This window comes from Paroedura picta, chromosome 10, assembly GCF_049243985.1.
Source record: "Paroedura picta isolate Pp20150507F chromosome 10, Ppicta_v3.0, whole genome shotgun sequence".
In the NCBI taxonomy this organism is placed as follows: Eukaryota; Metazoa; Chordata; class Lepidosauria; order Squamata; family Gekkonidae; genus Paroedura; species Paroedura picta.
In genome coordinates, this window is record NC_135378.1 from 85,482,542 (window position 1) to 85,496,088 (window position 13,547).

A 13,547-nucleotide genomic window follows, 5' to 3' on the forward strand; every position below is an offset into this window, starting at 1 on the left:
GTGGGGCATCCTTTGGGCGTGGAATTAGGGTCACTGTGGGTGGGCAGGTAGTTGTGAATTGCCTGCATTTTGCTGAGGGTTGGACTAGATGACCCTGGAGGCCCCTTCCAACTGTCTCGAATCTGGATGACTCCAGGATGACTGCCCCCCTCTTTCTGTGCCTCCCATCTCCCTTAGGGCAGGGGTAGTCAACCTGTGGTCCTCCAGATGTCCATGGACAACAATTCCCATGAGCCCCTGCCAGCAGGGGCTCATGGGAATTGTAGTCCATGGACATCTGGAGGACCACAGGTTGACTACCCCTGCCTTTGGGCAAAAATACCAATGACCCCTGGGACTCAGCGAACGCCCACCATCCCCTCCAGAAAACTAGAAGTGCCCATGTGCGAACTACAAGGAAACGGTTGTCTTTCGTGCATTTTCTCAGCGCCCACGGTAAATAGGACACCGGGGCTGGAAAGAAGCCCTCTCCTCTTGACCTCGCCGTCTGAAGCCGGCCCTCACAAGCCGGCGCTGATTAGCCCGCAGAGAAATGCTTCCAGCCTTGCCAAATGCCAATTAAAATGTAGCGGAACGAAGGTGGTAACTGGAAGGTGTTAGAGATCACTGCTTGAGAGAGAGAAAGAGCTTCCTCTGACTTTCACGTGCTCTTTGCTGCTCGTTTTGTGCCGTACCATTAACGGCGTGCCTTTCAGATACTGTGTGTGTGCGTTTTTGTGTCTCTGTGTGTGTGTGTGTGTGTGTACGTGCGTTCGTTTGCGCCCGGTGTCTGAGAAGTTCGGCCAGCGCACATGAAATCCCTCTCCCTGGAACTCTCCAAGTGGAAGGAATAAGATCTACCTTTAACTCCTAAGCTGGCTTTCCTTGGTTTGTTTCATGGGCTGTTTTTTTTTATATATAAAGGATGGAACTAAACATCCTCTGCTGGAGATAGAAAGAATACATATATCCTTCCTTTCTCTCTGCGAGCTGAGAGCCACCGTGGGCGATGAATTACTCGTAGACGCCCGGCACTGCGTGGCCATTAGTTCTTGTAATTGAGTTCCAGCAGAAGGTATGGCACCGAGTCCAGCCTCCGCTGCTTTTGCAAGAAAAGAATTATTTTGAACTTCAGCGGCTCGGTGGGGGAGACCTGGCGCCGGGACCGTTGTAAATCGCGGCCTCTCGGTTGCAGGTGGTAAAATCCTTTGTTGGCAACTAATCCGCCAGCGCCTTGGTTATCTGTTTAGGATGAGGGATGGGTTGAAAGCGCTAATTCTGGACTTGTTCTTTGTCGCCGCTTCGTTCTGCACGCGTCTGCTAACAACAGCGGTCACGGGCTGGCCGGGCTTCCCTTCGTCTCCGGCCTGTCCCCGGATTGTTTTGTTTAGGGCAGGGTAAAAAGAATCTGATCCTTGCTGCCATTTCAAGAGTCAAGAGGAAGAAACAAGGACGTGCTTCTTCACTCAGAGATTATGTCACAGGGAGGGTTGGCAGCTGCTAGCATGGACGACTTCTAGAGCAGCCTTTCTCAGCTTTTTTACCATTGAGAAACCCCTGAAATATTCTTCAGGCTTCGAGAAACCCCAGAAGTGGCGCAATCTTGCAGAATAGGGTTGGGAAGCAGAGCTGTGGACACGCCCACCTGGGGATCCTCCCCTTCCCACCCCCTCCAAGGCCATGATTGGCCATTTTGGGAGAGGTGGGGAAGGCCATGCATGGTCATATCACCCGATAAATGTTAAACAAATTAAATATAGATATCTAAAAATTAATGCCTACCCATTTGGGAAACCCTGGAAGAGAAATCCTGTTCTAGAGGGTGGAATAAACAGACAGAGCAGAGGTCCAGGAGTGAATATTAGCCCCAAGGTATAGATGGGACAGTCTGTCTAGGACAGGGATGCTCTTCTTGGTGCTTGGGGGGCAACAGTGGGGGGGCTTCCGGAGTTCTGGCCCCACTGGTGGACCTCCTGATGGCCCCTGGGTTTGGGCCACTGTGTGACACAGAGTGGTGGACTGGGTGGGCCATTGCCTGATCCAATATGGCTTCTCTTGTGTTCTTATAAACTTGCTCAGGGGAAAGCAGCCATGTTAGTCTGCAGTAGAAGAGCTCTCTTCAAGTCTTGTAGGAGCTTAGAGATCAACAAACTGTTGGCAAAGGAAACTCGTCAGTTTTGAGCAGAGCTACCTCTTTGTCTGGGACTCCTGCGACGGCTTCCTTCCATACAATATGAGGAGGGGTCTCAGCTTCTTTAGTGGCTTCTCCACCCCCCCCCCAAAAAAAAAACGTTCCTGCTACTTCTAATAGATGTTGGAGCGCTGCTCCATATTACCTTTTCAATTTAATTACATGCCCCATTAAAATGAGCTGCCGATCTCTCCGAATGAAATATAGACGAGAGTGCTTTGTACTCTATTTCCACACTATTTCAACCGTGGGGTCTCAGAGCCCTACCAGGAGCGCATTAGACGCGTCTCAGAAACCATCAAAGAAGCCGGAACAATAGAACAGAGAGGCAGAAGAGTTCGCAGCGTGAGCAGAGAGAGGAGAAATGTCTCAAACTCTGCAGCCTGGCCCGACGGTGTGATTTTTCATTCGCAAGCTGTGAGCCCTGGGTGGGTGACAAGCCCTGCAGCGCACCCAATTCCCCCTCCTTGCATTTTTGGTGCCTCGCTAGCAAGGGGGTGGCTATTGTTCCCTAGTTTGGGTTTTCCCCAGGGCATAAGTCCGCTTCCTGCAGGAAGCAGAGTACGGAACTTGGTCAATCTTAGAATTATAGAATCCTAGAATCATAGAGTTTGAAGGGACCTCCTTGGTCATCTAGTCCAACCCCCTGCACTATGCAGGACACTCACAACCCTCTCGCTCACCCACTGTCACCTGCCACCCTTCACAGAATTGGCCTCTCTGTCAGATACCTCTGCTTTAAAATCTCCAAAGATGGAGAACCCACCACCTCCCGAAGAAGCCTGTTCCACTGAGAAACCACTCTCACTGTCAGGAACGTCTTCCAGATGTTGAGACGGAATTTCTTTTGAGTTAATTTCATCCCATTGCTTCTGGTCCATGCCTCCGGGTTCTGACCCTACAGGGCTGATCCTACAGGGCTGTTCTTGTGTGCTTGAGGCACCTTTAGGAATGCAGGTATCCTGGTCTTCCTTTCATCCACTCCTTCCCTCACCCATGCAGGGGAGGTGACCAAGGGCTCAATTCTTGTGATCCTATGCAGAGCACCCTCTCACCTTAGTTTTCTTCCCTGGAAGACAGTTTTCCCTTGTATCCCTCTTCTCCCTCTTGTCTACATTAAGTTGGGGGGACTAATGTACAAAAGCACTTTGCCTTTTTAGAGAACTCTCAAACCAGGCAGATGTTCAGCCGGAAAGGTTTTTATTTAAAAGGAAAAGAATTAAGGCCAAATGGCACGCAAAACAAAAAATCTCCAGAGTGTAGATGGGCATCGTGGTTTCCCCAGAGAGCTTGTAAGGCAAACCTCTCAAGCTTATGGGAAGAGCCGTAAGGCCTAATGCTCTGCTTTGCTTAAGACTCCACCAAGACTGCGACTCTCTTCAAGGACCTGCCTTTAGTTCTCCCTGCATCTGTTTGGGCCCGTCGGGCTAGTTCTTGACATCTGTGGAACAAGGAATCAGGCTGCTGCTGTTGACAATGACCGGCATGTAGAACAGGCCTCCCGTCAATAACCCTTTTCTCTTGGCTTCTTCTCTCTGCTGCAGACGGTGCCCAAACCCATCGCCTTGGAGCCCTGCTTTGGCAACAAGGCAGCTGTCCTCTCCGTGTTCGTGAGGCTGCCGCGAGGCCTGGGGGGGATCCCCCCACCAGGGCAATCAGGTAAGCCCCCGTTCTCCTCCCAGGACCGTTGGGATCGGGGAGGGGGATCCTGGTAACACCAGGGGAGTCTTGAGCAGCAAGCTTTCGCTCTCTGTCCTCCTTGCCTTTCCTTCATTTCTAGCCCGTCATTTCCAGGGGAGGGTAAGACAGACACATGTGACGGTCACTTTATTAGGTGCACGGGCATCACGGGTCCTCAGCGTGGTGTGCCTGCACACAAATGCTTACACCATGAATCAAACTTTGCTTGGCTTAAAGGTGCCCCTGGACTCAGACTTTTCCCGACTTGAGGTCAGGGAAATGTCCTGAGGGGAAAGGCTAAACAACCCCCACCGTCGTGGCCCCGGTCAGATCGATTTGGGTCTGGTGGCATCTTAATATCCAACAAGATTTTGGTGTGGGGGGAGCTTTCAAGAATCCGAGGTCCCTTCATCACGTACAAGCGTCTGCCCTGAAAATTTCGTTGGTCTCACTAAGGCAAGGGTAGCTAAACTGTGGCTCTCCAGGAGTCCACGGACTACAATTCCCATGAGCCCCTGCCGGCTGGGGCTGTAGTCCGTGGACACCTGGAGAGCCTCAATTTGGCCACCTCTGCTCTAAGGTGTTCTGTGTCCATCCAACATCATCCGTCTTCAGGGAAGGTTTCGGATCAGAATTCTTCTCCCTCCGCCCTGCCTCCTTCTTCACAGGAGGGGAAGGTGGGCGGGCATCCTTCCTCGTCTGCTCCATTTTGTAACTCTCTGCCCCTCCCTTCCTCCTCCTCCTCCTCTCCCTCCTCAGGTCTTGCAGTTGCCAGTGCTTTGGTGGACATTTCACAACAGATGCCAGTCGTCTACAAAGAAAAATCCGGGGCGGTACGAAATCGGAAACAGCAGCCCCCAGCCCAGCCCGGAACCTGTATTTGATGCACGGACATCGAACTGCCTCTATTGGGTTTGGAACACAAGGCAGGAAGGGGGAAAAGGGTTTGTGTAAAGCCAGAGGCACAAAGGGGACCTCGAAGCATCCGAGCAGGGCTTCCGGGAGCATCCTGCCCTTCCTCGGGGTCATCGAAAGTTGGCTTCGGTCGGCCTCGCCTCCAACGCAGGGTTACCGATCCCTTCCTTCTCCACCTTTTTCCGTTCGTTCTCCACTTCCCGGCGAAAGGCTGTCTGTGCGTCCCGCAGCATCCGTCCCAGCCTCTAAAGGCCGTCGCTGACACGAGAAAGCCAAGCAGAGACAGCGGACTCCCGGCTTTTATTCGCAGGAAGCGGTTTGTGGTACTTGAAATATTTTTTTTTTTGTCGTCGTTCAGGTTGCGCACGGAAAGATGCAGCTCTTCCCGATAATTTTTCCGCCCTTGCTGGATAACTCCCCCCCCCCCCCCGCCCTGGATTTAAAGAAGCTGACTCAATTTCCTCCAGGAGCCCCGGCGGTTGTAAAAAAAAAAAATTCTATTTATTTCGTACCTTCTTTTGCGCTCTCTTCCGAACACAACTCATTTGTCGGGTCGAGGTTCTCTCTGTTTTTCTTTCTTCTTTTTTTAAAGTAGCGTTGTGTTCATCCCTCTGACTGTATTAAAGTCGGAGGGGGGACCAGGTACGATGCGCTACTGCCCCTCCGCTTCGCAGGCTAGTTCCTTTTCCGAAAGGGTTAGTGCCGGGTTCTGTTTGGAACTGAACGGTAGAATCCTGCTTTAGTGGGCCAAGTTTTTTAATGGAACTGGGGAGCAAGGGGAGGGGGGCCGGCTGCCTCTTTCTTAGGGGCCACCGGGTACTCTTCTCTTTCTCCCAGGCAGTCGATGGCCCCTTTGGGGCTGTGCTTGTCTTGTATTGTGGGATGTGAAGCTGTGAACAGGGACAGCGAGCGGATGGTGGCCAAAGCAGCAACTCAGCTGCCGTTTGGTCATTGCTTGTGCCTCCTCCTAGTCTCCGTTTTCACTTGAGGACCAAAGCCTGTAGCCACGGCACGGTGGAACCGCTCCCAGGAGCATCCCCTTTTTCGGTGTTTATCCCCCGCCTGCGAGCCATGTTCAGTTAGCATGTGTCAGAAGCCCTCATGCGGGGGTCCCCAACCTGGCGCCCACCGAGACCTTTTCCCAGCACCTGTTTTCTGCAAGTGGGCGGGGTCTGGCAGGGCTGTTGCCTAGCCAGGCTCCTGATTGGCTTTTGGAGATTTGATTGGCAGTGCCGCTTTTAGAACTGATTGTAACGGGAGCAGCTCCCGCCGCAGTTCGAGAACTCTCACTGCAGACCTGAAGGCGGCCTCAGCAAGCACTTAGCAGCTGCACCTGGATCCCAAAGGGGCCCTCCACCCTAAAACAGTTGGGGTGGGCAGATTGCTTGGGGAGGGAGCTGGTTCCAGGGTCGTGCGCCCCCCCCCCCCCAGTATTATAAACTCCATTTGCTTGCCTGTGCTCAGTCCTTGCGTCATTCTCACCATTGGGTGTTTGGGAAGGAGATCAGCCAAAGCGCAGAGTTTTATCCACGTGCGGCAAGAACCGGAGGGAGGGGGGCAGGAAGCGCTGTCGCCTTGGCATTTTGCAGGCTGTCGCTCCAAAATTGAGCTGGCATTGCAGAACTGACGCGCGTCGAAGGTGCTATAACTCAGGTTTCACTTGCTTGTCACCCCTAGCAGGTTCGTTCCGCAAATCACCTGTGAGCATGACTTGGAAGAGAGCAGAGAAGGTTCTGGAACAGGTCCCAGGGCAGGAATAGCCGGCTTAACCCCCTCCCCCTTTTGCTTCATCGACAGTCGGCGTGCAGGGGATCTGCTGATCGCTTGGGGGGCAGGGGGGGGCAGCCCTCTTGCATGCAGTTGGGCTCAGCTTCACAAAGGGCCACCTGGTTCATGTTCCCTTCTCCCCCATAGAGAACGCTTCCTTATCCACTGGGCCATCAGGTTGATCTTGCCTACTCAGACTGGCTGTCGCTCTCCAGGGTCTCAGGCCAAGGTCTTTCCCATCCTCTCCTGCCAGGTTCTTTTTGAGCCAGAGATGCCGGGGATTGAACCTGCGACCTTCTGCATGCCGGGCAGCGGCTCTGCCACTGAACCACAGCCCTCCCCAGTCCTCTCCTGGGTCTCAGGAAGAGGTCTTTCCCGTCAGTTATTTTAATTGGAGATGCCAGGGATTGAACTGGGGACCTTCTGCATGCCAAGCAGATGCTCTAATATGGAGCCACGGCCCTTCCCCAAAACTGGAACACACTTGAGGCTGCCTTAGCCCAAATGAGACCTTTGGTCAAGGGTCTCTGGCTGAGGTCTCTGCCATCGCCTGAGACCGGTCAGTGTTAATGGGACATCCTGGGGACTGCACCCGAGACCTTCCGCATGCCAAGCAGGCGCTCTTCCGCTGAGCCATCTGAGCTCTTCCCTGGGTAGATTCGTCAGCGGATGACACATCCCAAAAGCGACGTGCAGCGGGGAAGAGCTAAGGTGTGCTGGCATCATGTTTTGGAAAGCAGGAGGATGTTATGGGAGATGAGGAGGGGGGCTGGTGAGACCCTGTTTGGGGCAGCTGCCTGGTGTCAAAGCCATCGGTAGCTTCTTGAAATTAAGCCTGGCATGACCCTGTCTCCTGCCCCCCCTTCTTGTTGGTATGCAGCAGAGCATGATATTTGTTTTCTGAGTGGGCTGGGGCGGGGGGAGTGACATCAGATTCAGGGGATCACATGCATCCCGCAAGGGGCATGGCGCACGTCTGCTATTCTTTGTGGGGGTGGGAGGTCCTCAACTACCTAGCCTCGTGTTGCTTCTGTCGTCAGCCTGTCCGTATTGCTCGCTGTCACCGGACGGGAGACGAATTGGATGTTGAAAAGCTCTTTCGCTCCCGACCCTCTTAGAATCATAGAATCATAGACTCATAGAATCCTAGAGTGGGAAGGGGCCATACAGGCCATCTAGTCCAACCCCCTGCTCAACGCAGGATCAGCCCTAAGCATCCTAAAGCATCCAAGAAAAGTGTGCATCCAACCTTTGCTTGAAGACTGCCAGTGAAGACTCTTAATTGTCTTCTGCAGGCAAAACATTCCCCGTTTCTGAAACCTTCCTCCACGTCAGCCTTTTCCAACTTTTGTACCATTGAGAACCCCCTGAAACATTCTTCAGGCTTCAAGAAACCCCAGAAGTGGTTCAATCGCGCAGAATGTGGTTGGGAAGCAGAGCTGTGGACACGCCCACCTGGGACCCCTCCCCTCCCCACCCCCTCCAGGCCCCTCGTTGGCCATTTTGGGATGGGATGACGATCTATGGTCACATTACCCATTATATGTTTTTTAACAAACTTTAAAAATCTATAAAATTTAACTTCCACCCATTTGGGAACCCTTCCAAGTCTGTCAAGAGACCCCAGGGTTTTGGAAGCCCTGGTTGAGAAGGCCTGCCATGAAGTTCTGTCTTCCACCCCCTCCTCCTCCCTCTTCTCCTTGCCTGCTCTGGGATTTCTGTGGCCTTTCTAGAAAAGGCCTCCAGAACTGGACACCAGACCCCGAACAAGATTGAACCAGTGCAGCGTGCAGGATCACAGCATGCGTCCTAGATCAGGGGTAGTCAACCTGTGGTCCTCCAGATGCCCATGGACTACAATTCCCATGAGCCCCTGCCAGCAATGCTGGCAGGGGCTCATGGGAATTGTAGTCCATGGGCATCTGGAGGACCACAGGTTGACTACCCCTGTCCTAGACGGTGTGCTTCCGTTCCTACGCCCCAAGACTACATTTGCCACTTGCAGGTCATACCCCACTTGGAGTCCACCCAAACCCCCCAAAATCCCGTTCACACACGGAGCGTGGTGTAGCATTTAAAAGTGGCGGTCCCTAATCTGGAGAACCGGGTTTGATTCCCCACTGCTCCTCCACATGCAGCTGGGTGGCCTCAGGCTAGTCACAGTCCTGATACAGCTGTTCTCACAGAGCAGTTCTCTCAGAGCACTCTCAGCCTTGTTGTGGGGAGAGGAAGGGAAGGTGATTTTAGGCTGCTTTGAGACTTTTCTTCCTCCTCCTCCACTTCCTCTTCTTCTCATTTCTCTGGGCAACCTTTGCTCAACAGCTGTTTCCTGCCCGAGCCTCTGTGGGGCTTGTGCAAGCGTGTGCTAGTTCTTGTGCTGGTGACTTATTCTATAGGCCCCAGCTCTTTCATTTTCCAATAAAGGGACGTTTCCCACAGGAGCAATGAGTTAAATTTTGCAGGGCATCTGCCAGACCGTTGCACCAGAGTCTGACTTTTCTGGTGTTTGAGCTTTCCCGTTGCACGTTGGCTTCAGCTTGTCTTTTTAGTGAAAATATTGGGCAAATTTGGGGAAGGGGGGGGGGACCCTATATCCAGCCACTTTTCTAGACGATTCTCATTTTGTCCTCTTATTTCGTGGCCAGGGGTTGTGCACAGAGACAGACAGATGGCCAAGAATTCTTGTTCCCCCCTCCAAGCTGTCGAGGCAAAATATTCGGCACACGGATGCCAAAGTCCTGTGATTTCAAGACCGACTCCTGCCTGAGGATCTCTCCCCCCCTCTCCCCCCCACCCCGGCCTTCGAATCTTCTCCACGCTTTCTGTACCTAACTGCGGCGAATTGCAGATGTTCAGAGACTGACAAGCTGTGAAAACACCTCTTGACAGGAGCCGCATCCCAGCCGCCGTGCCCCGAGGTGGATGGGGGGAAAAACACCCATTTCCCCCCACAGAGCCTGCCAGGGTGTGAGAAAACATCCACCTGGTCCCTCACAGGCTTTTCAAGCGTTGTCAGGAACAGACTTTTGACAAAAGGCACTCACAAGAAAGGGGTGCAGCAAGAAGCCAGAGGGCTTGGCTGACAGAACAAGGGGGTGGCGGAGATGAACTCAGTAGGCGTCCACAGGTAACAGCCTCTGTCCCACTTCTGCAAAAGGGGGTGCGGGACCATCGTGCCTACCTTACAGGGCTGTTGTAAGAATCCCTTGATTTAAAGCCTGTGATGTGCATTGAGCACTGGAGACGTAATGTGCCTGCCAGTTAAACCCAGGTGTAGCTGCTTCCCACCCCTCCCCTCCCTCTTCCTGCATAGGGCCGCCATTCAAAGGAATCCACCCAAACAGCTTTCTGGATTGCGGCTCCCCGCCGTAGCGCGACAGTGGCGTGGACCCGGTTGCTGCTGCAACTCAGAGTCCCTCGTCACACGAAGCTGCCGTGTACCGCTAGGTCCTGTTTAACTGGAGGTGTCGGGGATTGAACCTGGGACCTTCTGCATGCATGCCAAGCACCTGGTCTACCCTCTGGGCCCTCTCCCTACTCCAGGGATTCCCAGGCAGGGTTCTGGGGGACCCTGGAGCTGCTGCAGCCTTCCCCAGGAGTTCAGGTGGCCGCCGACATCACTAGAGACCCTCCCCGTGTTGCTCTGCAGGCCTCGGCCCTCTTCTCCACCATGGGAACCTGGCAAACGGTCGACCGGCTGGTTCCCTTTGCGGTCTTCTCTCTTCCTTCCGGGCCCCCTTCTCTCAAGAGGCATGATGTCGCCACTTCCGGGGTTCCTGAAAAGCATTTCAGGGTTCCCTCATGGTCAAAAGGTTGGAAAAGGCTGCCCTAAACATCCATAAAGCTGCCTGTATTGAGGGAGACCCTTGGTCCATGGAGGTCAGGATTGTCAGACTGCCAGGTGCTCTCCAGGGGCTAAGCCTGGAGGTCTTTCCCATCACCTTCTGCCTGCTCCTTTCGAGTGGAGGTGCCGGGGATTGAACCGGGGACCTTCTGCAGGCCAAGCAAAGGCTCTCCCATTGAGCCACAGCCCCTCCCTATGACTCTCCTGGGTCTCAGGCAGACTTCCCCATCCCCTCCTGCCTGGTCCTTTGAACTGGAGATGCCGGGGATTGAACCGGGGACCTTCTGCATGCAAAGTAGAGGCTCTCCCACTGAGCCACAGCCCCTCCCCATGGCTCTCCAGGGTCTCGGGCCAAGGTCTTTCCCATCCCTTCCTGCCTGCTCCTTTTCACTGGAGATGCCGGGGATTGAACCTGGGACCTTCTGCATACCGAGCAGAGGCTCTTCCACTGAGCCACTGCCCCTCTCCAGGGACTCAGGCGAAGGTCTTTCCCATCACCTGCTGCCTGATCTTTTTAAACTGGAGATGCCAAAGGATTTGAACCTGGGGCCCTCTGCGTGCCAAGCAGATGCTCTGCCACTGAGCCACGGCCCCTGCCCTCAACCTTTGCACCTGGCAGCCGTGGTTTCCGGGCCCTTCCGAGAATGTTGCTTGGGAGGGGGGGAGGAATACCACACGGCCCCTACCCATGGGGAAGTGCCTGCGCAGACGGATCTCCACGTCTGAACCGAAGCCTCCAGACCACAGCTAGGAAATCCTCAGGCCCCCTTTTGTGTCTGGAAGTCAGGCTTTTACGCACAATAAGTCCCTCTCTCCTGACTCGAGCCCTTCTCTTCCTGCACGCCCAGATCACACGGCAGGTGGCTGCTTTTCCCTAGATAATGGCGAAGCCATGCGTAGAGTTTTCAAGACAACCAGTGGTGGTTCACCATTGCCTGCCTTTGCGTCGCAGCTCCCTTGGGGTCTCCCATCCAAGTCCTGAGCAGGGCTGACCCTGCCTAGCGTCCGACTGATGAGATTGGGCCAGCCAGATCAGGTGAAGAGGGCTGGTCTGCCCTTGCCTGCCTCTGCTTAGCCACCCTGGACTTCCCTGGTGGTCTCCCATCCTGAACTGACCGGGGACCACCCTGCTTAGCTTCCGAGACTGCATGAAATAGGGCTAGCCGGGGCCAGCCAGGTCGGGTGCCCTTGGGAGTATTGACTTCGAGCCACGCGGGTTTGATTCCTCGAGATCCGTAGCAAAACAGGTCAGGGTTATGTCAGGGAAAAGGAAGGAGATCGCCAGATCATCTCTGCATGCCATGGCCCTGCAGGAGGTTGCAGCGTGCGTCTGTGGGGATCGGAGTGGAGCCACGTCATGCCGTGGCAAGCCTCGTTGGCCAGCCGCAAAAATTCCAACCCGGGGCCGGCAGCTTTTTAGACTCCAAAACCCCAAGCTTCATCAGAACCCAGGGCCAGAGATCAAGGGTCAGTCTAAGAAAGCCCATTTGCATCACTGAAAATATGCCCCGTAACTTAATTTGACGTGGGGATTCAGAATCCCTTCGGTTTTCTGCCGTCCAAACGCTGGGGTTTGCAGGTCCTTTATTCGAAAGCCACAGGCAGAGTTTCAGTATAAGGAACAAACGCAGGCACGCCACAAGCAATTGTTTTAATACGCGAGCAAAAATGCAGATCGAGTTGGGGCGCCTTGTCAGTCTGTCACAGTACAAAAGAGTCCAGGAGCACCTTTGAGGCTAACAGATCTTTGGGCAAGGAGGAGCTTTCCTGAGTCTGAAGAAGTGACTCCCAACAGCTCTGCCTCCAATTTTGCTAATCTTTAAGGTGATCCTGGACTCTTGCTCCTTTTTAGAAGCTAAACACTTGCATGCTTCAAACTTGGATTCTCCATTTAGCTCTGGGGCCTGGAGGCCTTCCTTCCTCCATGACTTGGACCGACTGTGTTTCCAAAGCCTTCTTGGCCAGCGGCCACCACCCTGCACTTCCTGTGGACATCACGTGAACATACAAAGCGACTTTATACAGAGTTGGGCCGCTGGTCCGTCAAGTCCTCAGGCCAGCAGGGGCTCTCCAGCGTCTCAGGGCAAGGTCGTTCCCATCACCTCCCCTTGGGTGGTTTTAGCTGGAGAGGCCAGGGATTGACCCTGGGGGCCTGTTGTCTGCTACAGCCCAACAAGCATCTTATGTCTATTGCCCTTTCTGTCGCTTCTGAGAGGTCACAGATGGATCGTGCCATTTAAGCGTGCAAGTGAGCCTTTCTCTGTCTCCAGTTTCTCTGCAACTCTGTAGTGTGTGCAGCTAAGAGGAGGGCAGGACTTCCCAATTTCTTTTGCACTGCAGATTTTGGCTTCTGACTTTGACCATTTCTAGGACTTGGAAATAAGTTCAGGGCAAGGTAGTAACACCGTTTTGATTTTTGCCCACTCGGGGTCTTTCTCTCTCCCCCCAACCCAAGCAAAAAAAGAATTCTGCTTGCTTTTTGCTGCTGAATTTTGCTCGCATAAGCTTATTTTTTTGGTGTCTTCCAGATTCCAATTTGTCTAGCACTTCAGCTGAGTGCTCCACCCACGAGAGGGAAATTAAGGGATGTTGGCCATAGCATGCAAAATCCCATGGGCTGGTAAACTTCTTTAGCATCGCGATCCATGCACAAAATGGTTTTTGGTTTCTGCCAAGAGCTCTTGAACTAATTTTCTCTTTCTTTCTTTCTTTCTTTCTTTCTTTCTTTCTTTCTTTCTTTCTTTCTTTCTTTCTTTCTTTCTTTCTTTCTTTCTTTCTTTCTTTCTTTCTTTCTTTCTTTCTTTCTTTCTCTGGAGTATTTTTCTGTGTTTGGACTTGAGCTTCGCTTTGTTCATATGTATAATTTTTAGCCCCTTTATTGCATTCATATGTAAATAACAAGTATTGTAAACTATCTCATTGCTGGGGGGGGGGCGGTTTTGACAGGGGGGTATAAAATACACATTTTGGGGTTGATGGATTTTTGGGGGTATAATTTTTTTGGTATTGTAAAATAACAGCAAATTTTCAATAGCAGGGAGAAGATGATGAGGCCGTGCATTTTAAAAACACAATGTGAAGTATATGTAAATAACTAACGGTAAATAATTAAAAGAAAACTCCTCCCCCCCCCAATGCCCTGGAATAAAAAGTAGAAGAGCTGGTTAAGAA

The 13,547-nt window shown here is 52.9% G+C and overlaps 1 protein-coding gene across 1 annotated transcript in view; it reads left to right on the plus strand.

The window, feature by feature from the left end:
- Nucleotides 1–13,547, plus strand: part of ATRN (attractin) — a 136,191-nt gene extending 122,644 nt beyond the window's left edge. Inside the window, exons 28-30 of the mRNA XM_077301225.1 lie at nt 3,715–3,829; nt 4,610–8,352; nt 8,469–13,547. Coding sequence (XP_077157340.1) covers nt 3,715–3,829; nt 4,610–4,734 — 240 coding nt within the window. The 3' untranslated portion in view covers nt 4,735–8,352; nt 8,469–13,547. The remainder of the gene's footprint in view (nt 1–3,714; nt 3,830–4,609; nt 8,353–8,468) is intronic.